At 46.1% G+C, this 22,982-nt stretch overlaps 1 protein-coding gene across 2 annotated transcripts in view; it reads right to left on the bottom strand.

Annotated features, from left to right (window-relative positions):
• The window catches only part of BAG4 (BAG cochaperone 4), a 39,670-nt gene that overhangs the window by 5,044 nt on the left and 11,644 nt on the right, over positions 1-22,982 (bottom strand). The window contains exons 1-2 of one of the 2 annotated variants that reach the window (XM_007667402.2): positions 8,774-8,851; positions 8,456-8,563 (exon numbers count right to left, since the gene is read on the bottom strand). In XM_007667402.2, coding sequence (XP_007665592.2) covers positions 8,456-8,563; positions 8,774-8,836 — 171 coding nt within the window. In that variant the 5' untranslated portion in view covers positions 8,837-8,851. Of the gene's footprint in view, positions 1-8,455; positions 8,564-8,773; positions 8,852-22,982 lie in introns of those variants that run through there. The other variant, XM_029065592.1, reaches the window with a different exon arrangement.

Below are 22,982 nucleotides of genomic sequence, written 5' to 3'. Positions count from 1 at the left end.
GATGTCCAAAAACACTGGTGACTTGGGAGGGAGGTGGAGAGGGGAAGGGGAGATCAATCAATTGGTCAATCATATTTATCGAGGACTTATTGTGTGCTGAGCTCTGTACTGCAGGGAGAGTACGATATAACAGAGCTGACAGACACATTCCCTGCCCACCATGAGCTTCCAGCCTAGAGGGGGAGGCAGACATTAATACAATCAATCAATCAAGGGTATTTATTAAGTGCTTACTATGTGCGGAGCACTGTACTTGCTGTGGGGCCGAGGGGGGTAAATAAAGGCAGCAAATTCAAGTGCAGCGGCGACACAGAAGGGAGTGGGATAAGAGGAAGTGAGGGCTTGGTCGGGGAAGGCCTCCTGGAGATGTGCCTTCAATAAGCCTTTGAAGGTGGGGAGAGTGATCGCCTGTGGAATATGAAAGGGGAGGGTGCTCCAGGCCAGAACTGCTACCTCGCTAATCCAAGGAATTATCCTATCCCGCCTTGATTGCCATACTAGCCTCCTCTGCTGACTTCCCTGACTCCTATATCTCTCCCCACTCCAGTCCATACTTCACTCCGCTGCCCAGATCATTCTTCTACAGAAACAGTCAAGTCCACGCTTCCCCATTCCTCAGAAACGGTCAAGTCCATGCTTCCCCACTCCCCAAGAACCTCCAAGTGGTTGCCATCCACTTCCGCATCAAACAGTAACTCCGTACAATCGGCTTTAAAGCACTCGCTCGCCTTGCCCCCTTCTACCTTACCTCACTGTTCTCCCACAGCAACCCAGCCCACCCACGTCGTTCCTCTAATGCTAACCTACTCGCTCTATCTTGATCTCGTCTAGCTTGCCACCAACCTCTCGCCCACGTCCCGCTGCAGGCCTGGAACACACTTCCTCTTCATATCCAACAGACAACTACTCTCCCCACCTTCAAGGTCTTACTGAAGGCACATCTCCTCCAAAAGGTCTTCTCTGACAGCCCTCGTTTCCTCTTCTCCCACTCCCTTCTACGTCATCGCTCTTGCACTTCTATTTACTCCCTTTTTTCACCCCTCCTTCAGCTCCACAGCTCTTATGTACATAGCAGAGAAGCAGGATGGCCTAATGGGTAGAGTACAGGTCTGGGAGTCAAAAGAACCTGAGTTTTAGTCTTGGCTCCGCCACCTGTCTGCTGTGTGACCTTGGGCAAGTCACTTCTCTGTGCCTGTTATCTCATCTGTAAAATAGGGATCGAGACTGTGAGCCCTATGTGGGACAGGGACTGTACCCATCCCAGTGCTTAGAATAGTGCCTAACACAGAGTAAGCGCTTGACAAATATAATAATAATACTAATACTACATCCATTATTTATTTATATTAATACCTGTCTCCCCCTCTAGAGAGTAAGCTCGTTGTGTGCAGAGAAGGTGTATACCAACTCTGTTATATTGGCTCGTTGTGGGCAGGGAATGTGTCTGTTTACTGTTGTATTATACTCTCCTAAGCACCTAGTGCAAGGCTTTGCAGATGGTAAGCGCTCAATAAATATTATCGATTGCTCTCCCAAATGCTTAGTACAGTGCTTTGCACACAGAAAGTACTCAATTAATACAGTTGACTGATTGGCAAGGATTAGGCGGTGAGATAGACAAATGCAGGGGAAGAGAGAGTCATTCTTTGTACTCCAAGACGGTGTCAGTGACCGTCTTGGGTTTGTGATTAAAAAGGCTAATTTGGGCAATAATAATAATTATAATAATACCCACAGTCCTGTCCAAGCCGTACCCAAAGACTGTCCTTTGTTATGATTTCATTCATTCATTCAATAGTATTTATTGAGCGCTTACTATGTGCAGAGCACTGTACTAAGCGCTTGGGATGAACAAGTCGGCAACAGATAGAGACAGTCCCTGCCGTTTGACGGGCTTACAGTCTAATCGGGGGAGACGGACAGACAAGAACAATGGCACTAAACAGCGTCAAGGGGAAGAACATCTCGTAAAAACAATGGCAACTAAATAGAATCAAGGCGATGTACAATTCATTAACAAAATAAATAGGGTAACGAAAATATATACAGTTGAGCGGACGAGTACAGTGCTGTGGGGATGGGAAGGGAGAGGTGGAGGAGCAGAGGGAAAAGGGGAAAATGAGGCTTTAGCTGCGGAGAGGTAAAGGGGGGATGGCAGAGGGAGTAGAGGGGGAAGAGGAGCTCAGTCTGGGAACGCCTCTTGGAGGAGGTGATTTTTAAGTAAGGTTTTGAAGAGGGAAAGAGAATCAGTTTGGCGGAGGTGAGGAGGGAGGGCGTTCCAGGACCGCGGGAGGACGTGACCCAGGGGTCGACGGCGGGATAGGCGAGACCGAGGGACGGTGAGGAGGTGGGCGGCAGAGGAGCGGAGCGTGCGGGGTGGGCGGTAGAAAGAGAGAAGGGAGGAGAGGTAGGAAGGGGCAAGGTGATGGAGAGCCTCGAAGCCTAGAGTGAGGAGTTTTTGTTTGGAGCGGAGGTCGATAGGCAACCACTGGAGTTGTTTAAGAAGGGGAGTGACATGCCCAGATCGTTTCTGCGGGAAGATGAGCCGGGCAGCGGAGTGAAGAATAGACCGGAGCGGGGCGAGAGAGGAGGAAGGGAGGTCAGAGAGAAGGCTGACACAGTAGTCTAGCCGGGATATAACGAGAGCCCGTAATAGTAAGGTAGCCGTTTGGGTGGAGAGGAAAGGGCGGATCTTGGCGATACTGTAGAGGTGAAACCGGCGGGTCTTGGTAACGGATAGGATGTGTGGGGTGAACGAGAGGGACGAGTCAAGGATGACACCGAGATTGCGGGCCTGTGGGACGGGAAGGATGGTCGTGCCATCCACGGTGATAGAGAAGTCTGGGAGCGGACCGGGTTTGGGAGGGAAGATGAGGAGCTCAGTCTTGCTCATGTTGAGTTTTAGGTGGCGGGCCGACATCCAGGTGGAGACGTCCCGGAGGCAGGAGGAGATGCGAGCCTGAAGGGAGGGGGAGAGGACAGGGGCGGAGATGCAGATCTGCGTGTCATCTGCGTAGAGATGGTAGTCAAAGCCGTGAGAGCGGATGAGTTCACCGAGGGAGTGAGTGTAAATGGAGAACAGAAGAGGGCCAAGAACTGACCCTTGAGGAACTCCAACAGTTAAATGATTTGGTTTGTAGTTTCTATAGACTCCAAATAAGCAGGTGATGAAGACTTCTTCATTCCACCTTTGATTTGAGTTTTCATTTGACACCAGAGAGTAGGGATAAAGAGGCACTCAAATGTGCTCTCATTTTAAGACTACAAACAGTTCAAAGGAAAAACCTGAAGCAGTGTTTAAACTGTCCCTGCTTAACCATGCTTTCTATCTATTTCTATGTTAAAGTGAACCCTCTATTAGGTAATAATCATGAAACTAGAACCAAACTACTCAGTTGCACCCTGCACCTCTGAAAAAATGAGCCCGGATTCTCCTCAAACAGCTCCTGTTTGGTGAGAGGAAGGGAACGCAAGCTGGAAAGGGTGTCCCGGGAATACATACTGAAGAAAGAGAAACCTGAACAAGAAACCCCGGTCTTAAAATGCCGGGATTATAAATCGAAGGAGTTGTTCCCGTGCAGCTTCGGATGCAGTTGGGGCTGATACGGTTTCGGGTTCTTCAGGGGAGGGGGGAAAAGTGAGGAAAGGAGAACAGGAAGGGGGTGAAGGAAAGGGCAGGGAGAGGAGGGAGACAAAGGAAGGGAGAAGGCAGGCGGCGCTGGCTTAGGAAGGAAGCTGGTGTGGGCCTTTAGCAACCCCTACCGACGGCGGGGAGTGGCCCAGGACCCGGGGGTGGGGACTGCTCCTCCTCCTCCTCCAGTCTGTCTGTTTACCGCTCTACTGTACTGCCCCAGGCGCTTAGTACAGTGTTCTGCACACAGCAAGCACTCAGTAGACACTACTGAATGAATGAATGAACCTCCCGCCCGCCCCCGAGCATCCATCCCTCTCTTTGCTCTTTGTAGGTAGGGTGTGTGTCTGTTGACCGCTGTACTGTACTCTCCCAAGTGCTTAGTACAGTGCTCTGCACACAGTACCATATGCATTTTAATGAATGAATGAAACCAACCCCACACACACCCATCCGTCCCCCTGGTTGTAGGCAGGAAATTTTTCTGTTTACCGCTATACTATATTCTCCCAAGCGCTTACTACAGTGCTCTGCACACAGTACGCGCTCCATAAATGCAATCGAATCAATGAATCCCCCCACTGCACAGCATCCGTCCCCTTCACTGTAGGCAGGAAATGCGTCTGTTTACCCCTGTACTGTATTCTCCCAAGAACCTAGTACAGTGCTCTGCACACAGTAAGCGCTCAGTACAGGCAATCGAAAGAATGAATCCATTCCCCTCGTTGTGGGCAGGCAATGTGCCTTTACCATTGTACTGTACTCCTCCAAGTGCTTAGTACAGTGCTCTGCACAGTACGTGCTCAATAAATGCAATCAAATGAATGAATGAACTTCCCGCGAACCCCCAGCATCCGTCCTTCTCACTGTAGGCAGGAAATGTGTCTGTTTACCATTGTACCGTACTCTCCCAAGCCCTTAGTACAGTGCTCCGCACACAGTAAGCACTCAATAAGTGCAATCAAATGAAAATAAAGAATTTCTTGTTATGACAGAGACTGAAGAGGGCTGCACCACCACTGAGGGCCACAGAACCACCGGCCTTGGCTCTCCCGCCGAAAGTAACCAACAGGGAATTGGCAAAGTGCCGTGTTCTTGGGATCAAGGCGATGGCAACTGCCTCCCCCTGAGAAACGGCATGGCAGAGCGGATAGAGCACGGGCCTGGGAGTCAAAAGGTCATGGGTTCTAATCCCACTCTGCCACTTGGCTGCTGTGTGATCTTGGGCAAGACACTTTACTTCTCTGTGCTTCTTACTTCATCTGTAAAATGGGGATCGAGACCGTGAGTCCCACGTGGGACGGGGACTGCATCTGACACAACCCCAGCCCTTCGAACTGCTCCTGGCATATAGTAAGCGCTTAACAAACACCATACTTATTATTACTGTGATGGCACAGGTGTGAACTTTGCTCCCACAGCTATAGCTCACCTTTCCGGCGCCTGGGTGGAGCCAAGATTGCAGCCCTACTCCCCAATCCCTGTCACTAGGCCACCACTCCCCAGCCCAGCAGGTTTCCACTCGCCTCTGGCTTGGCCCTGGAGCCCAAGAGAGGTGTCTGTAGCCCCCAATTCGCCCAGGGCCAGCAGACAGGTACTCTGGGCACAAGGCCGGTGAGCTGCCATAGTAAGCTCCAAGCTCACCCCTCCCACCTACTTTCTCCCCTTCTCTCCATTTCCCACATTTTTTTCCCCTCTCTTCTCCCCTCCCTCCTCCTCCCCCTGCATGTTCCCTGCAGGAGAAGCAGCGTGGCTCAGTGGAAAGAGCATGGGCTTTGGAGTCAGGGCTCATGAGTTCGAATCCCAGCTCTGCCACTTGTCGGCTGTGTGACTGTGGGCAAGTCACTTAACTTCTCTGTGCCTCAGTTCCCTCATCTGTAAAATGGGGATTAAGACTGTGAGCCCCACGTGGGACAACCTGATTCCCCTATGTCTACCCCAGCGCTTAGAACAGTGCTCGGCACATAGTAAGCGCTTAACAAATACCAACATTATTATTATTATTATGTTCCCCTGCCTTTCCCTTCTCAGGCAATTTCCCTCTCTGTTGTTCCCTTCCCATTTCTAGTCACCTCTGATCCCATCCACTATGCACCAGGAAGGTCACCAGAATTCTGGTCACGTCAGGCCAGCTGGACGGAGCTCAGGGGTAAGCGGGGGGGCTTCCTCTGAACCCTCAGTCTGGCCCTGGAGCCAAGCAGGAAGAGACTGGGCAAACCAGGTCGACCTGGCCCAAGCCAGGGGAAGGCTCCGCAGAGTGCTGAGGGCTCTTCCCACCTTTCGGGGGGCCCCAGACCCAAGATGAAGCTTCTTTATTTAATGCTAATTGTGAAGCACTTACTGTGTATCAAACACTGTTCTAAGCTCTGCGGGAGGTTCAGGTTAATTAAATCAAAGTCCCTGTCCTACACACTGTAAGAGGGAGAACAAGTACTGAATCCCCGTTTTCCTCAACTGTAAACAGGCACAGAGAAGTTAGGTGACTTGCCCAAGGTCACACAGCAAACAACGGGCAGAGTCGGGACTAGATCCCGGATCCTCCGACTCCGAGGCCCGTACTCTTTCCATTAGGCCACGCTTCTTTGCGTCTCACTGTGCTCTGGGACTAGCGGGGCTTTTTTGCCCCTCTGCTGGGATCTGGGGCTGGGTAAGGGCTTTTTCTCTTCCTGGCTAGGTCGTAGGGTCAGCCAGGAATTTTGTTTCAGCATCCACTAGAGGCAAGGAAAGTCGAGGAGGAGGGGAGAGGGGCAGACTCTGCCCCCTTCCCCTTAACAAAACTAAGTCCAATTCTATGCTCAAAGTGATCATTTAGCATATTGATATAGTTGATTCCTTAGTTTTTGGCCTCAATCAAATCCCATTGCTGATTACAAGACTGCAAAAAGATATCTCTCGAATACAACTGCTATCAACACTAAAGTGCACATTATTTACCACTGGGACCCGGTAATGTACCCACATAAACATTTCCACTGGAATGGAGCTGTTTCAGTTGACAGCTTATTTCAATAAATTATTAACCTTCTAAGTTACATTACCAGAAATTCTGGTGCTTAATTTTCTCTCCCATTCAACCCAGCCAAAGCAAAAAACAGTAGTCACTTTGGAGAGTGCTCCCTCTTCACACTCAGAGAGGAACGAGAATAAGACTAAATGGTCTCTGCCGTTTGCCTACTGTGTGACCTTATCTATGACTCAGTTTCCTCTTCTGAAAATTGCGATGCAAAACCTACTCTCCCTCCTACTTAAACAGTGAGCCTCATGTGGGAGGGGGGGCTGTCTCCAATCTGATTGCTTGTAATTAGCCCAGCATTTAGTATAGTGTTTGCCACGTGGTAAGCGCTTAACAAATCCCACTATGTATTTCTTAATATAGGCAGTTCCAAACAACCACAATATGTAATATCTGGAGATGCGTTATGCAGAATTGCCGACTTAACCTAAGATCCAAAATGATTGCAACAAATTCAACTCCTTCCCCACACCATCTGGGAGCCCCTTCTCCGCTTCATCTTAAAGCAACAAAGAGAAACCTGCTTTCAGCCACAGTCTCTCCCTGAAAACAAACTGAAAGCCAGCTGTTCCACTCTGTCTGAAAGCAGCCAAGAATCACGATGAGGTAGAGAGGCTGACTACATCCTCCTAAAATCTCTGCCCCTTCTAGTATTCCCAGTTCTCGGTTGCTTTCGAGGGAAACGAAGAAATTCCTGCCCTTCTACCATCCCAATTCCGAGCTGCTATCGGATAAAGCAGAATGGTCTCCCAGACACACGCACACACACCCCAGTGATGCAGGAGGGAGTTGTCAAGGCTGCCACTAAGGCTAGGATCATAGCTCCATTACCAGCTAAAATTTGGGGATTACAAAGCCTTGCATCAATTTTCAAGGAAGCAGTTAGAAATGACTGAAGAGCCAGATGGAAAGAGGAGTTCATAGGTGTACAGAGACATTCGGGGCTTGGTCGAATGCAAGGTGTTTTATGAAGAGAAACTGTTCAACTTTAACCGGACAAATTTTTCACTAAAGTTGAAAAAACAGTCCTTAGAGCAAGTTTTCACTTCTGCCACCTCGTTCAAAGAGCATTGATCATATTACAATCCCTTATTTAATGTGATGTTATACACTGAACTGCCTTAATAAAGAATAATAGTTTAGTGATGTTCACTGTTACAGAACATTACATGTACAGTAATTTCAATTTTTTTCAGAGCTTTTGGAATGGCTTCCAATTTATAACACATGAGCCCATGGAAACAGTACCTCCTCATGATACAACCATGTTTTCAAGGAACGTAGCAGGGCTCTATCACGGAGTAGGCCCACGTGTGCCAAAATAAATTTTAAATCTGTTTTAACCTGAATGTCTAATCAATGCAGAAATTCACCTCACTGCTTCTGTCCTCATCCTCACCGTTACATAAAGCAGACTGTGAAGATGGTCTCAGATCATTATCTTACTTTACTTAACCCTGGCCTCAAGCTGAAGATACAATGGAAATTTCCCTTTTTAATTATATTTCAGTTCTCTGTTCTCAGGAATGTGACCCATTTTGCCTCAATCTCCTATTCTCCCTGATGGCACTATCTATAAGCTCTCTGCCCTAAATCTGAGTCAAATGGTGAAATATTGAGTAGTAAATTTCTAGTGAGAAACCTAATTTAAGCCTTGAATTTGGGCACATGAAATAACATGATTGAAGATCATCCAATAGAGAGCCACATTCCTTCTGTAGAAGAGGATTAAAAGGGTTTCAAATCAACCTCTAAGGAAAAAAAAAGTTTCATTTTCTAAACTCCAGTGGAAATTTCTCATCAGACTGTACCTGGCCTTGCAAATCCGGTCTTACAGGATAAGTGCTCGGGTAGGAAGCTCTCTGTTGAGTAGCAGAATTCCAGTAGTTAGATCCGTAGTTAGTATAAGGCGAGTGATCCTAAGAAGGAAAATTAAAATAAAATCCATTTTTTCAAAGAACAGAACTGCTCTGACCACAAAGACAGAGACTAGGCATAGGTGAAATATTAACTTTAAACAATGAGGGAATTCAAAACCCGAGCTTTTCCCAAATACTAAAATGGTTACACCGAAACAACCGATGCAACAATCGTCACCTATTGATCCCAGCACGGTAAAATCACAGTACCTTTTCCCAAATCCCCGAAGGATTTTCGTGTGTGCCATATAGCCCAGGATTAAAAAAAAACATTAATAACAAATTTAATTTCAAGCACTAAGTTCAAAAAATTTACAAAAACTTCCCTGAAATATCGTGTCTCCACTGGGCGTGCTTTCAAAAAAAGCAGGATACTCTCTGCCGTGGCTTTCTCCCCGCTGGCGAGCCACGACTGTGATGTCAAGAACTGATGTGGAACAACTAGTAGGCCCTGCTCCAACATGAACACGTAGCACGAGAAGCAGTCGCTGTTATACACTCACTCCGCCAGAATTATCTTGCCAAATGAGTCACAATAAACATAACAAATTACTCCTAACAGGGCAGTGGATGAATGACCATCAGATAAAGAACAGAACAAAATCCTCCTCAGGTTTGAAACAGCTGAAACAGCTGAAACAGCTTCTCAGAATACCTATTCAACTGACTGTCTTGATATACGATTCATGGTTCTACAAATCTACCTCATTAGCCCTGACCTCTCTCCTCTGCAGTCTCGCATCTCCTCCTGACTCCAGGACATCTCTTACCTCATCTGTAAAAGGGGGATTAAGACTGTGAGCCCCACATGGGACAACCTCGTTACCTCGCATCTACCCTCGAGTTAGAACAGTGCTTGGGGCACAGCGCTTAAATACCATTGTTATTCTCATTATTATGTCCCAACGACACCTGAAGCTCCAAGTGTCCAAAACTGAACTTCTCATTTTCTCTCCCAAATCCTCTCCTATTCCTAACTTTCCCACCACTGCTGACAGTACTACTAGCCTTCCCATCTCTCAAGTCCAACGTGGCCTAATGGATAGAGCACAGCATGCCTGGGAGTCCGGAGGACCTAGGTTCTAATTCTGGATCCACCACTTTTCTGCTGTGTGACCTTGGGCAACTTGGAACTTCTCTGTGCCTCTGTTACCTCATCTGGAAAACAGGGATTAAAGCTGTGACCCCCACATGGGACATGGGGTGGGCCCACCTGATGAGCTCCTATCTACCCCGGCACTTAGTACAGCACTAAGACCATATAAGGTGCTCAACAAATACGATTTTAAAAATCCCCCCAAAACATGATCTTATCCTTGACTCCTCTCTCTCTTTTTCAATTCCCAAATACATGCGCTCACTAAATACATATTCTTTTTTCACAACATTTGAAGACTCTCTCCCCTTCTCCATCCAAACTGTCACTATGTCTTCCTAAGCACTTGTCATATTCTGATTGGACAACTGCATTAGCCTCCTTGCAAACCTCCCTGCCTCCAGCCTTTCCTCTTTCCAGTCCAAACCTTCCTCTGTGTCTAGTTCATTTTTCTAAAACAGGGGCTGGGATCATTTCTATTAACTCTACTGTACTTTCCTAAGTGTTAAGCACAGTGTTTTGCACCGAGTAAGTACTCGGCAAATACTATTGATCGAAAATTTAATAGAGTGCTTTGAAGAGTAAGCACTCAATATATAATATTTATTCATTAAGTCTGATCCTCAATTTTCAAGCTTGTTTCCAATCCTGTAAGTATGCCTTCCAATACTTTGAATATGATTTCAAAAATGAATTAGTTGGCAGGCATTGATTTTCCACTCCAGAAGCACTCTGTATTCAAAGAACACTTTGGTTTCAAGTGATTTTGTGCTCCTGTGCTAGTTTATAGCAGTAAGGTACATAACTCCTACCCCATTTTCAAACTGAAAAAGAAAAGCCATTTGCCCCGGAGTGCCTAAATGCTTACAGGGTAGGATAAGGGTAATAAGGAAGGAAAATAGAGTAGGGAGGAAGAGACAGTCAGGGAAGGCTTCCAGGAGATGGGATCTGAATAGGGCTTTGAAGAAAGGTAGAGTGTTAGAGAAGCAGTGCGGCCTATTGGATAAAGCACAGGCCTGGGAGTGGAAGGAGTGAGTGGGAAGGACCTGGGTTCTAATCCCAACTCTGCCACTTGTCTGCTGTGTGACCATGGGCAAGTCACTTCCTTCTCTATGCCTCAGTTACCTCATCTGTAAAATGGAGATTAAGACTGTGAGCCCCATGTGGAACATAGACTGTATCCAACCTGGCTAGCTTGTATCTGCCCCAACTCCAAGTATAGTGCCTGACACAGAAGCGCTTAAATAGCACACAAAAAAAGTGCTGGTCTGTCGGCAATGAAGGGGAGGGACTTGCATGAGGGTGGGGAGGGTGGGAGAAAGTAAGGGATCCATGGAGGGTGAGGTAACAGTAACAGTGAGGAGGCTGGTATCAGGCGTAGTGGATAGAGCACGACTTTATCCTGGGTTTGGGAGTCTGAAGATCACAAGTTCTAATCCCAGCTCCACCATGTGTCTGCTGTGTGACCTTGGGCAAGTCACCCAGCGCTTAGAACAGGGCTTGGCACATAGTAAGCGCTTAACAAATGCCACCATTATTATTATTTAAATTCCCTGGGACTCAGTTACCTCATCTGTAATTTGGGGATTAAGACTATGAGCCCCATGTGGGACAGGGTCTGTGTCCCACCTGATTTGCTTGTATCCACCCCAGTGCTTAGTACAGTGCCCGGCATATAGTAAGTGCTTAACAAATACCATTATTGTTATTATTATTAATTGAGGGCCTACTTTGTGCAAAGAACTACAATAACTGCTTGGGAGAGTAGAGTTGAATAAGGAATCCCTGTCTTCTGCCCTCAGGGAGTTTACAATCTAATAGACCATTCCCAGATTACCTAAGGATGATCCCTATTAGTTCAGCCCTTTAGGGGGGATGTGAGGGGCAGAAATAAGATCAGAAAGCAAGGAAGTCCAGGATATCAGGGAAGCAGCATGCTCTGGTGCAAAGAACTCAGGCCTGGGAGTCAGTAGATCTGGCTTCTTGTCCCAGTTCCACCACTTGTCTGCTCTGTGACCACGGGCACGGCACCTAACTTTTCTGTGACTTAGTTACCTCATCTGCAAAATGAAAATTAAATCCTCCTCCCTCCAACTTAGATGGTGAAACTCTTGAGGACAGGGACTTGTCCAACTTCATTATCTTGTATCTACTGCTTAGCGCAGCGGCCGGCACGTAGTAAGCGCTTGGCAAGAACCTTAACCAAGGGCATTAGGCAGGAACAAGCAACAAAATCAGAACAGTCAAAGAGTTCTGTGATCAGAGGAATACAATCCAAGTTCTTTTGGGTTTAGCCCAAGTTTTATTAAAAAAAACAACAACTAATCACGAACAGAAATTGATTGGGTAATACGAAGAAACCTTTTCCTTAGGCAAGAGGCATCTGAAAACTGGCTATAGTACTGATCTTCTAAAAATGTTTATTTGTTCATTTAATCGTATTTATTGAGCGCTTACGGTGTACAAAGAACTGTACTAAGTGCTTGGGAGAGTACAAAAGAACAATAAACAGACACATTCCCTGCCCACGAGTTTAGAAAAATACTTTGAGAAAATTCAGGCTAGGACCTCACAGAAACAATAGATTACTCTATATTTCAAGAGTATTCTCTGCCTAGACATCTTGAACCTATGAATCAGCCTTCTATACATTGTTCTGGATAAGACCTCCCCATCAGTAACGTCATCTTCAGATATGAAGGGTAACACTACCACCTCAGAAACTTCTTATAGCATGTGGCAGAATTGGTGGGCTTTTTGAGATAATTTTACTGATGCGCAACTCCTGTTTCTACTCATGTCCTCGTGGACTGAACAGATGAATGCTCGGTGCAGAAGAAATGGAGGTTGTGTTAGTAGTGCCAGCTACTGGAGCCCCATCACCTCTGACATGCTCTTCCATCAACTAATCAATCATATTTATTGAGTGTTTACTATGCTTACCTGTACTAAGTGCTGGGGATAAAACCATACAACAGAATTGGCAGACACATCCGCTGCCCACAATGAACTTACTGTCTAGAGGACTCCCAAGTCCACACTCTCCCTCATCCAAACAGGGACCTGCCGCACCCTCGGGATGTCCCAACACCCATTTATCTGGTCAATGGGAATGCTGTCATTGCTAGGTATAGATGTGATAATCATTCATTCATCAATCATATTTATTGAGCACTGTGTGCAAAGAACTGTACTAAGCATTCGGGAGGGTACAATATAACAATAAACACTCACTTTCCCTGCCTATAACGAGCTTACAGACTAGAGGGGGAGACAGACATTGAGATAAATAAATTACAGATATATACATAAATGCTGTGGGGCTGGGAGGGAGATGAATAAAGGAACAACTCAGAATGACGCAGAAGCGGGGGAGAGAAGGGGAAAGGAGGGCTTAGTCAGGGGAGGCCTCCTGAGTCAGGGAATCAGTGGACTCGATTAATCAATCGTATTTACTGAGCGCTTACTGTATGCGGAGCACCGCACTGAACGTTTGGGAAGAGTACAATATAACAGAGTTTTAGACATGTTCCCAGCCGACAAGGAGCTCACAGTCTAGAGTGGGAGACAGACATGACACAGAGCCCTCGATTCTAGTCCTAGTTCTGCACTGACTCTGTGCCCTTGGCCAAATTACTTAAACTCCTTGAACATCCATTTCCCAGTCTGCAAAATGAAGCTAATGTCTGCTCCACTGCTATTCCTCAGAAGTAGGGCAAGCGCTTTGACCCTCTTGGAAGAAAAGCAACCGAGCTCTCTGAAGTTCAGCCAACTCTCAATTATTCAGGGTAATGAGGACCATCCTTGGTAGGAATGAGGCTGAATCACAGTAAATGATTGAAAAGCATATCAGACACTTGTTCAGATTGGATGAACGGTTCATGTCGTCCAGTGTTCGAATGATAATAATTGTGGTATGTGTTAAGCGCTTACTATGTGCCAAGTGCTGGGATAGTGACGAGATAATCAGGTCCCACATGGGGCTCAGGTCTAAAGAGGGAGAATCGGTACTGAATCCCCATTTTGCAGATGAGGGAACTGAGGCAAGGAAAAGTTAAGTGACTTGCCCAAGGTCACACTGCAGGGAAGTGGCAGAGCCAGGATTAGAACTCAGGTCCTTTGACTCTCGGGCTCATGCTCTTTCCACAATGACATGCTGCTTCCTATTCTGTCTAGGACAGTGGCAATAGGGCAATGTTGGTATTTGTTAAGCACTTACTATGTGCCAAGCACTGTTCTAAGCGCTGGGGTAGATACAGGGTAATCAGATTGTCCCACATGAGGCTCACAGTTAATCCCCATTGTACAGATGAAGTAACTGAGGCACAGAGAAGTTAAATGACTTGCCCAGTCACACAGCTGACATGTGGCAGAGCCAGGATTCAAACTCATGACCTCTGACTCCCAAGCCCGTGCTCTTTCCACTGAGCCATGCTGCTTCTCTAGGGTATTTAGCAGGACAGTAAAATGATTGCTCTCTCTAACATTCCTCTAAATGGATATTGCAACGTTCCATTTATTATTCCTAACTTTACTCTCTGCACCTATCAGTCAATGTTCGTAGAGTACCTACTGTATGTATACCACTGTACTAAGCACTTGGGAGAAAACAGTAGAGTTACTAGACATGAACCCTATCCCCAAGGAGCTTACAATCGTGGGGGAAACACACAGAACTAATTTGCAGATCTTAGGAAGAAAGAGAGGTGATGGGTATATATATGAAAGATGATTTAGGCAGGGAGGGGAGAATGGACTGGAAAGGCTGGAGTCAGAGAGACCAGTGAGGCGGCTGATGCAGTAGTAAGGCCAAGATATGACAAATGCCCGGGCCGGAGTGACGGCTCTTTGGCTGGAAAAGAAGGGGAGGGTTCTGAAAATGTAGAGGAAGAAATGACAGGATTTAATGAAAGAGTGAATGTTGTGGTTGAAAGAGAGAGGAAGTCCAGAATAATACCGAGGTTGCAGGCTGTAGAGAAAGGGAAAGTGATAGTTTTTTCAATTGTGATGGGAAGGGTAGATGAAGAAGAGAATTTGGGAGGGCAGATGACTTCTTAACTTCCTTTCTAGTTGCACACTTTGACCTCTAATCTATGGATGTACTCAGATGCTTCTTAAATGTCCTTATATTTTTGGTTTTCTATTCCCTTCCTGTTGACACAGCATTTTATTGGCAATTCTGGCCACTATAATACAACAAACTGATGATTTGTAAATATCATCAGCAATGGCTTTGAGGTATCTGAGTCATGACTGATGACTCAAACCCATTGCCTTGTATTTACTGGGCGCTTACTGTGTACAGAGCACTGTACTGAACATTCTCTGTGGCACTTTTTAAGGACTGCTTTGTGCCAGGCACTGTACTTACTAGGTGCTGGGGTAGACAGGAGATGATCAGGTTGGACACAGTCCCTGTCCCAACTGAGGCTCACCATCTAAACCAGAGGGAGGAGGATTTAATCCTCATTTTACAGAAGAGGTAACTGTGGCACAGAGAAATTAATGACTTAATAATAATTATTACTATTATGGTATTTGTCATTCACTATGTGCCAGGCACTGTACTAAGTGCTGGGGTGGATACAAGCAAATCCGGTCGGACAGTTCCCGTCCCGCATAGGGCTCACAGTCTTATTCCCCATTTTACAGATGAGGTAACTGAGGCAGCGGGAAGTGAAGTGACTTGCATCAGGTCACGCAGCAGACAGGTGGCAGAACCAGGATTAGAACCCATGACCTTCTGACTCCCGGGTCCGTGCTCTATCCCCTACTCCATGCTGCTTCCCTGACTTGTCCCAAGGTCACACAGCAGACACAGCAAAGTCAGAATGAGAACCCAGATCCTCTGAGTCGAGATCTATGATCTTTCTAGTAATAATAATAATCATGGTATTTGTAAAGCGCTTACTATGTGCCAAGCCCTCTCCTAAGGACTGGGGGAGACACAAGGTTATCAGATTGTCCCATGTGGGGCTCACACTTTTAATCCCCATTTTACAGATGAGGTAACTGAGGCACAGAGAAGTTAAGCGACTTGCCCAAGGTCATACAGCAGACAAGTGGTGGAGCCGGGATTAAACCCATGTCCTCTGACTCCCCAGCCCGTGCTCTTTCCACTAAGCCACGCCGCTTCTCTGTACGCCATGCTGCTTCCCATGCACTTGGGAGAGTGCAATACAACAGAGTTGGAAGACCCATTCCCTGCCTACTGGGAGCTTAGAGTCTAGAGGGAGAAACAAACATTAATATAAGTAGGTACCCAAAGTGCTGTGGGGCTGACGGTGGGTGAATAACAATGCATAAAGGGAACAGATCCAAGGGCATTAAGCGAAACAGCTCATTTGCTATTTTGCTACTTTTCTGCGCACTGGTTACATTCTCTTCCTGTAGTTTTATCCCCAATTGTCTGGCATACTACCACCTCAAAAATCTTACTATCAGCAAACTTGTAAATCTCCCTACCTATTTCTTCTTCCAGCTAATTTAAGACATTAAATAAACCTGGTTCTAATGTGAATTCCCTGATAACCTCACTATTTATACTGCTTCTTCCAAAAACATGTTCATTTACTCCCTCTTTTGGTTTTCTATTTTTTTGGCCATTAAAAAAATAATGCATGATAAAGAATTCCAACCTCATGCTTTCTTATTTTTAAGTCTTTGGGGTAGAATTCAAAGACTTTTTGATAAACCTAAATATAGTATGTCCACCACTTCCTTTTTTTACATGCATGGTTTCCTTTTACAGAGACAACCAGGTTCTGTTCTCCCAGCGATCGATGATTTTAATCTTGATTGTGGATTCTACCAAATTGCCAGATCTTACCATTCCATAATTCCCAAGACTTCTGCAATCCTTCTCAGAGATGAGAGAGTCACATTGGAGACTTGCCAGTCTAACTGTAAGTAGCCTTTTGTAACAATAGGTTTCAGTCTTGTCAGGAGTCCTGCAACTTCCTCTCCAAGTTCTTTCGGAACTGATGCCATTCATTCCTGAGGGTTTTGTTTACCTCTGCTTTATCAATTTGATCTAAAGTATCCTGTGGGGTCACCACAATTTCATCCAGTTCCCTTGACCTTTTTTCTATTAAAAAAAAAAATCAAGGCTTGGGAAGATCTGTAACGTATTTTTCAGGAAAGACTAAATTATAGTATTCAGTAAGCCTCTAAGCCAGCTCTTTTTCATCCCTCTAAATGCCACAAATCTTCACACGGCCACCCAGCTCTCAGTTTATGAAATACTTGAAGATTCTTTTCTTGTCACCTGTGCCATCCTTTGCACACTTATAGAATGTGCACAACTTCATTTTTAAGTTTATGGCCAAACATAAATGACCATACCGTATTGTTTGGGCAATGGGGTCTAATCCCTAAGTCTCTGAAAGGGGAGAGTTTCCTTCCTGGACTGTTTTTCCGCCCAGGCCTTACTCCCTGCGTCTCTCCACAGCAAATGAAAATGCCTGTCGGCTTTCAAGGTTCTCCACCAACTTGCCCCCATCTTACCTCTCTGCTCCTTTTACTTGCCATTCCCCAACGGGCTCTCTCTGTTGCTCCCAAGCCAATCTTCTAGGTGCACCTCGCTCTCATCGCTCTTCCGCCGCCCCCCACACTTCCCTCATGCTTGAAACTCCCTCCTTCCCCACAGCTCTCCTCAATTCAAAGCCTCCCCCAAATCCCACTTCCTCCAACAAACCTTCCCCAATTAATTTCCCAAAACCCTAAATCATATGAAACCATCAGCTGACTTCTCAGGGCTCATGTGCATGTCTAGTTGTTTATTTTGACCTCTCATTATAAATGTGCATATGTTTGTCTCCTTCAATAGAATATAAACGCCTTAATCTTGGTATTTGTTAAGCACTTACTATTTGCCAGGCACTGTACTATGCACTGGGGTGGGTACAAGCAAATCAGATTGGACACAGCCCCAGCCCACGTGGGACTCACAGGCAAAATCCCCATTTTACAGGTGAAGTAACTAAGGCACAGAGAAGTGAAGTGACTCCTTGTGGGTAGGAAACCGGTCACTTCCTATCTTTTATTCCCCATGTGCTTAAAACAGTGCATTGCACAAGAGGGTGCTCAATAAATACATTAGGAACAATGGCAGCAGAAGCAGACGCACAGGCATGGAACGACAGCAAGCCTCAGTTTCCCCTCCGCCAGCAATACCCGTGGAGACGGGAGGATTGGCCAATGACACCGAGGGGTACACATCTAACATTCATTCCACTCCTGCTGCATACATTTCTAAATGTACAAGTTATCTTTTGCATAATTTCGAAGATAACGTTGCAAAATTGCCTTGGGCATTTCCTAAAAAGTATATCACACGGCAAATTTTTAAACAGTTCTTTATGGTAATTGTCCACTCATTTTTTTTAACCCTAAAAAATGGTTCTTTTTCCAGGCAATGCAGAAGCAATAAGTAGAGAGGGAAGAATCCTTCTGTTGCTCCAAATAATTCCACCACAAAAATTTCCCAACAACTGTCGTGGGTGCCTGGTGGGACACTATTTGTTAAAAGTTCACCAGCAAATATTTTAGCACATCTGGCTTTCATCCACTATTTAGGATCGGTAGTTAGGACCCTTACTTTTTATGTCCTTTCCTCGACATAATTTTCCCATCATAGGTAACACCACAACCAACCGCTCCATCTTGCGAGCTTGAAATTATCCTTGACTCCTTCCTCTTTTTCAAACCCCCACATTCAGCCTGTTGCCAAACACTGTCAGTTTTTTCTCCACAACCCTCTCCTCTCCATCCAAAGAGCCACTTCTCCGGTCCATTCACCTGACCTATCACAGTTTGCTGACCTCCCTGCCTGCATTCTCTCCCCTCCCCAGTGCATACTTCACTCTGCTGGCCAGGACATTTTTCTAAATGATGCTCTAAATGTTTCTTCTCCCATTCTACACTGTAAGCTCCTTGTGGGCAGGCTCCTAGATCTACAAACTCTAAAGTACTGTACTTCCTCAAACATTTAGTACAGTGCTCCACGTACAGTAAGCCCTCAGTGACTGATTGAATGATTGATCCTCAAGAACCCCAAAAGTCGCCCACTGCTCTGTGCAAACAGAAACTCCTGACCATTAGTTTTAAGGCAGTTCTCTCCCGCCTACTTAATCACTTTTTTCCCCATTTCACAACACCCCAGCTCACCCTCTTTCCTTCCTCCCTAGCTTATTTGCTCAATGTGCCGCATTCTCATCTAGCCCTTCACTAACCTCTTGCTCATGCCCTCCCTCTTGCCTGGAATTCCCTCCTGCTTCAGAGCCAACGTTTCACTATTCTTCCCATCTTTAAAGCCTCCTGAAATCACATCTCCTCCAGGAAGCCTTCCTTGATTGATACCTAATCTCCCCATATTATATTCCCAACTCCAACATCTGCACTTCCATGCTACCTAAACACGTATGTATTTACAACCCCCTGTAGCACTAATGTATGTATCTCAAAAACTCTATTACTTACCGATCGATCATAATTATTGAGCACACAGAGAGCAGAAACCATACTAATCAGTCAACCAGTTCTATTTATTGAGTGCTTACTGTGTGCAGTGCACTGTGGTAGGCCTTTGGCAAAGTACAGCACAACCAAGTTGGTAAACAGGTTCTCTGCCCACAACGAGTTCACAGTCTAGACAGATATTAACATAAATGATTTACAGATACATAAGTGTTGTGGGGCTGAAGATGAGGTGAATTCCCAAGAACCAAAAGGTACAGATTCAAGCAATGCAGAAAGGAGAGGGAGGCGGAGAAAAGATGGCTTAACTGGGGAAGGCCTCTTGAAGGAGATGTGACCTGAATAAGACTCTGAAGGTGGAAACAGCGGTGGTCTGGCATAGACGGAGAGGGAGGGCATTCCAGGCCAAAGGGAGGATGTGGGGAGAGGGCTGGCAGTGAGATAGATGAAATAATGGTTGGCATTAGAAGAGCAAAGTATGTGGGTTGGGGTGAAGTAGGAAATCCCCGAGGTAAGGAAGGAGGGGGTGAGCTGATGGAGTGTGTTAAAGCTGATGGTAAGGAGTTTCTGTTTGATGTGGAGGAGGATGGGCAACCACTGAGGGTTCTTGAGGAATGAGGAAACATGGACTGAATTGTTTTTTAAAAAATGGTCAAGGCAGCAGAGTGAAGTAAGGACTTGAGTGGGAGAGACAGAAGGCAGGGAGGTTAGTGAGGAGGGTGATGTAGTAGTGGAGGAGGGATATAAGTGCTTGGCTAAGCATGGCAGCAGTTTGGAAGGAGAGGAAGGAGTGGATTCTAGAGAAACTGGGATGGTTCAGTTGACAGGATTTGGTGACAGACTGAATATGCGGGTTGAATGTGACTATGTGTTGAGGATAATGCCAGGATCAGTGGCCTGTAATACAAAGAGAGTGGTGATATTGTCCACAGTGACAGGAAAGACGGGGGAAGACGAAGTTTGCGTGGTCAGATGAGGAACTCTGTTTTGGATGTGTTAAGCGTGAGGTATCAGTGGGACATCCAAGCAGAGATAATAATAATAATCATAATAGTATTTGTTAAGCATTTATTATGTGCTGATCACTGTACTAAGCGCTCGAGTAGATACAAGCAAATTGGGTTGGACACAATCCCTGTCCCACATGCGGCCTGTGGTCTCAATCCCCATTTTACAAATGAGGTAACTGAGGCCCAGAGAAGTAAAATGATTTGCCCAGGGTCACATAGCAGACAGGTATAAGAACTGGGATTAGAAGCTATGACCTTCTGACTCCCAGGTCCATGCTCTATCAACTACACCATGATGTCCTGTAGGCAAGAGGAAATGTGAGACCGAAGAGAAGGAGAGAGGTCAGGAATGAAGAAGCAGATTTGGGAATTAATTAATTCATTCATTCAACAGCATTTATTGAGCGCTATGTGCAGAGCACTGTACTAAGCGCTTGGAATGTACAATTTGGCAACAGATAGAGCCAATCCCTGCCCAATAACGGGCTCGCAGTCTAAATGGGGGAGACAGACAGCAAAGCAAAACACAACAAAAGAGGACATCATCATCAAGATAAATAGAATCATGGAGATACACACCTCATTAGCAAAATAAATAGGGTAATAATATATACAAATAAGCACAGTGCTGAGGGGAGGGAAAAGGGGAAGAGCAGAGGACGGAAGGAGGGGGGAAGGAGAGGAGGAAGGAGCAGAGGGAAAGGGGGGGCTCAGTCTGGTAATCCACATGATAGTTGAAGACATGGGAGTGAATACATTCTCCAAGGGAGGGGGTGGAGATGGAGATTAGAAGGGGACCCAGAACTGAGCCTTGAGGAACTCCACAGTTAGGGGTGCCTGTAGTAGGAGATCAGCAAGGTGCGTTTAGGAATGAAAAAGGTGACTGAATGCCTTAAAGCTAATGGTGAAGTTTCTGTTTGGTGTGCATATGAATGGGCAACAATTGGAGGTTTTTTAGGAGCAGGGAGATGTGGACTGTACTTCGTATTTTAGAAAAATGATCACGGCAGCAGAGATGTTTGGATTGGACAGCAGAGAGACAGGAGGTAGGGAGGACAGTGAGGAGGTGGGATATGGTCTAAGTTTGGAAGGAGGGGAAGGGGTGGATTCTGGGGATGTTAAGAAGGTAAAACTGTCAGGATTGGTGACATTGAATCTGCAGGTTGAATTAGAGAGATGGATAGAGGATGATGCCAAGGTTGTGGGCATGTGAGACAGGGAGGTGGTGGTGATGTCTACAAAGACGGGGAAGTTGGGGGAGGTTCTCTTTTGGACATGTTAAATTTGGGGTGTGGGTGGGACATCCAAGTAGGGGTGTCCTGAAGGCAGGAGGAAATGTGAGAATGCAGAGAAGGGGAGAGGTCAGGGCTGGAGATGAAGATTTGGGAATCATCCACTTAGAGATGGTGGCTGAAGCCATGGGAGAGGATGCGTTCTCCTTCAGAGGATATACGTGGGCTTGTATAGTTCATCTTGAGGCATTTTGATAAAAGAGATCCCAGAGAGGCAAAGTATATGCCTCTGATATCTTTATAAATTTTATGCGGTCATCAACGCCCCCGAAATGAATAAAAGAAAGATCAGTCACTTGTATTGCGACGAATAAGACAGCCTTGGGCTTTGAAACGAGCAGGCAGATTTGGTGCATCTAACATGTTAAAAAGTTGTGCAACTTGGTGAAATCTGGCACTTTATCAAAGAATTGACAAAACTTTCTGCCTCACCCCACTATAACAATTGCTTGTGCATGCCAGGGAGACCACTAACCAATCACATGAACATCATAGGGCATCTGTGTAGGAAGTAGCACATCACGCTCTAGCACATGTCTTGGCTGGCATGCTGGTCTGTTTTTCCCCACCGTTCCCTTGGCAACAGGCTTGAGCCCAGCAAAATGAAGGTCTGACAAGCTTTTCTACTGAAGGAGATGGCCAAGAATATGGTTTCCTTCAAACTGATGTAAAAATCCAGCATTTAAGGGGCAGTAGCTAGGACTTGAATAACCAAATAGCAACGATCCCTCAGGATTCAAATATGAAGCAAAAGGAGAGGTAAGTGAGGGTCGCTGTTCTTGGGATAGGGAGAATCAGAGTTGTGAAGAGAATGTGATCTCAAGCTGGGGGAATCCAGCTAATTAACCTCCTCCACTCCCTAACTCCCCCTCTCAGGATCACACCTGGAGAGGTTCCAGTAGTCTACCAGTTTCGGCTATGGGAGGGAGAGTCAAGGAGAGACATATCCAATCCACTCCTAGCTTGGGCAGTAACTAGCGAGTGGAAGGGAATCTGCCACAAATCAAAACTTCCCTGTGCTGGGCAGCAGTGGCATGGGAGAGAGTCGAGGGTGGAGACTCAAGTTTACTGCATGGAAGAAGCCAATGGTAAACCACTGCCATATTTTTACCAACCACACTCTACGGATACACTCCCAGAATGACTGCAGATGGAGAGTGGGGTGTCCCGGGAGAGATGTGTCCATGGAGCTGCTATGGGTCAGTAACAACTTGACAGCATAAGCCAAGATTCCCTAACTCTCCCCAGGGGCCACGGAGGGGTTGAGGCAGCAAAGGGGTCAACAGTACAGGTGAGGGGGCTGATGAGTCCGATGTTTCAGAGGACTATAGACTGTACCAGGGTTTTCTGGAGATGGCAACACCAGCCACAGAGCTGCTACACTAACTGGGCTTTGTAATATATGTGGACATGATAGTCAAGAATTAAGTTGGGGAACTGAGTGCGATCATAAAGGGGACAACAGTACAAAGCACAACAAAGAATGTCGTGAGGCAAATCCTTTGAAAAATGGCATCCCGTCTCCATATCTCGGAGGGTACCCT

The sequence above is a fragment of the Ornithorhynchus anatinus genome, chromosome 5 (genome assembly GCF_004115215.2).
Source record: "Ornithorhynchus anatinus isolate Pmale09 chromosome 5, mOrnAna1.pri.v4, whole genome shotgun sequence".
NCBI lineage: Eukaryota > Metazoa > Chordata > Mammalia > Monotremata > Ornithorhynchidae > Ornithorhynchus > Ornithorhynchus anatinus.
The sequence above is the reverse complement of the archived record's forward strand: the minus strand, read 5'-3'. Positions and strand labels throughout refer to the sequence as shown.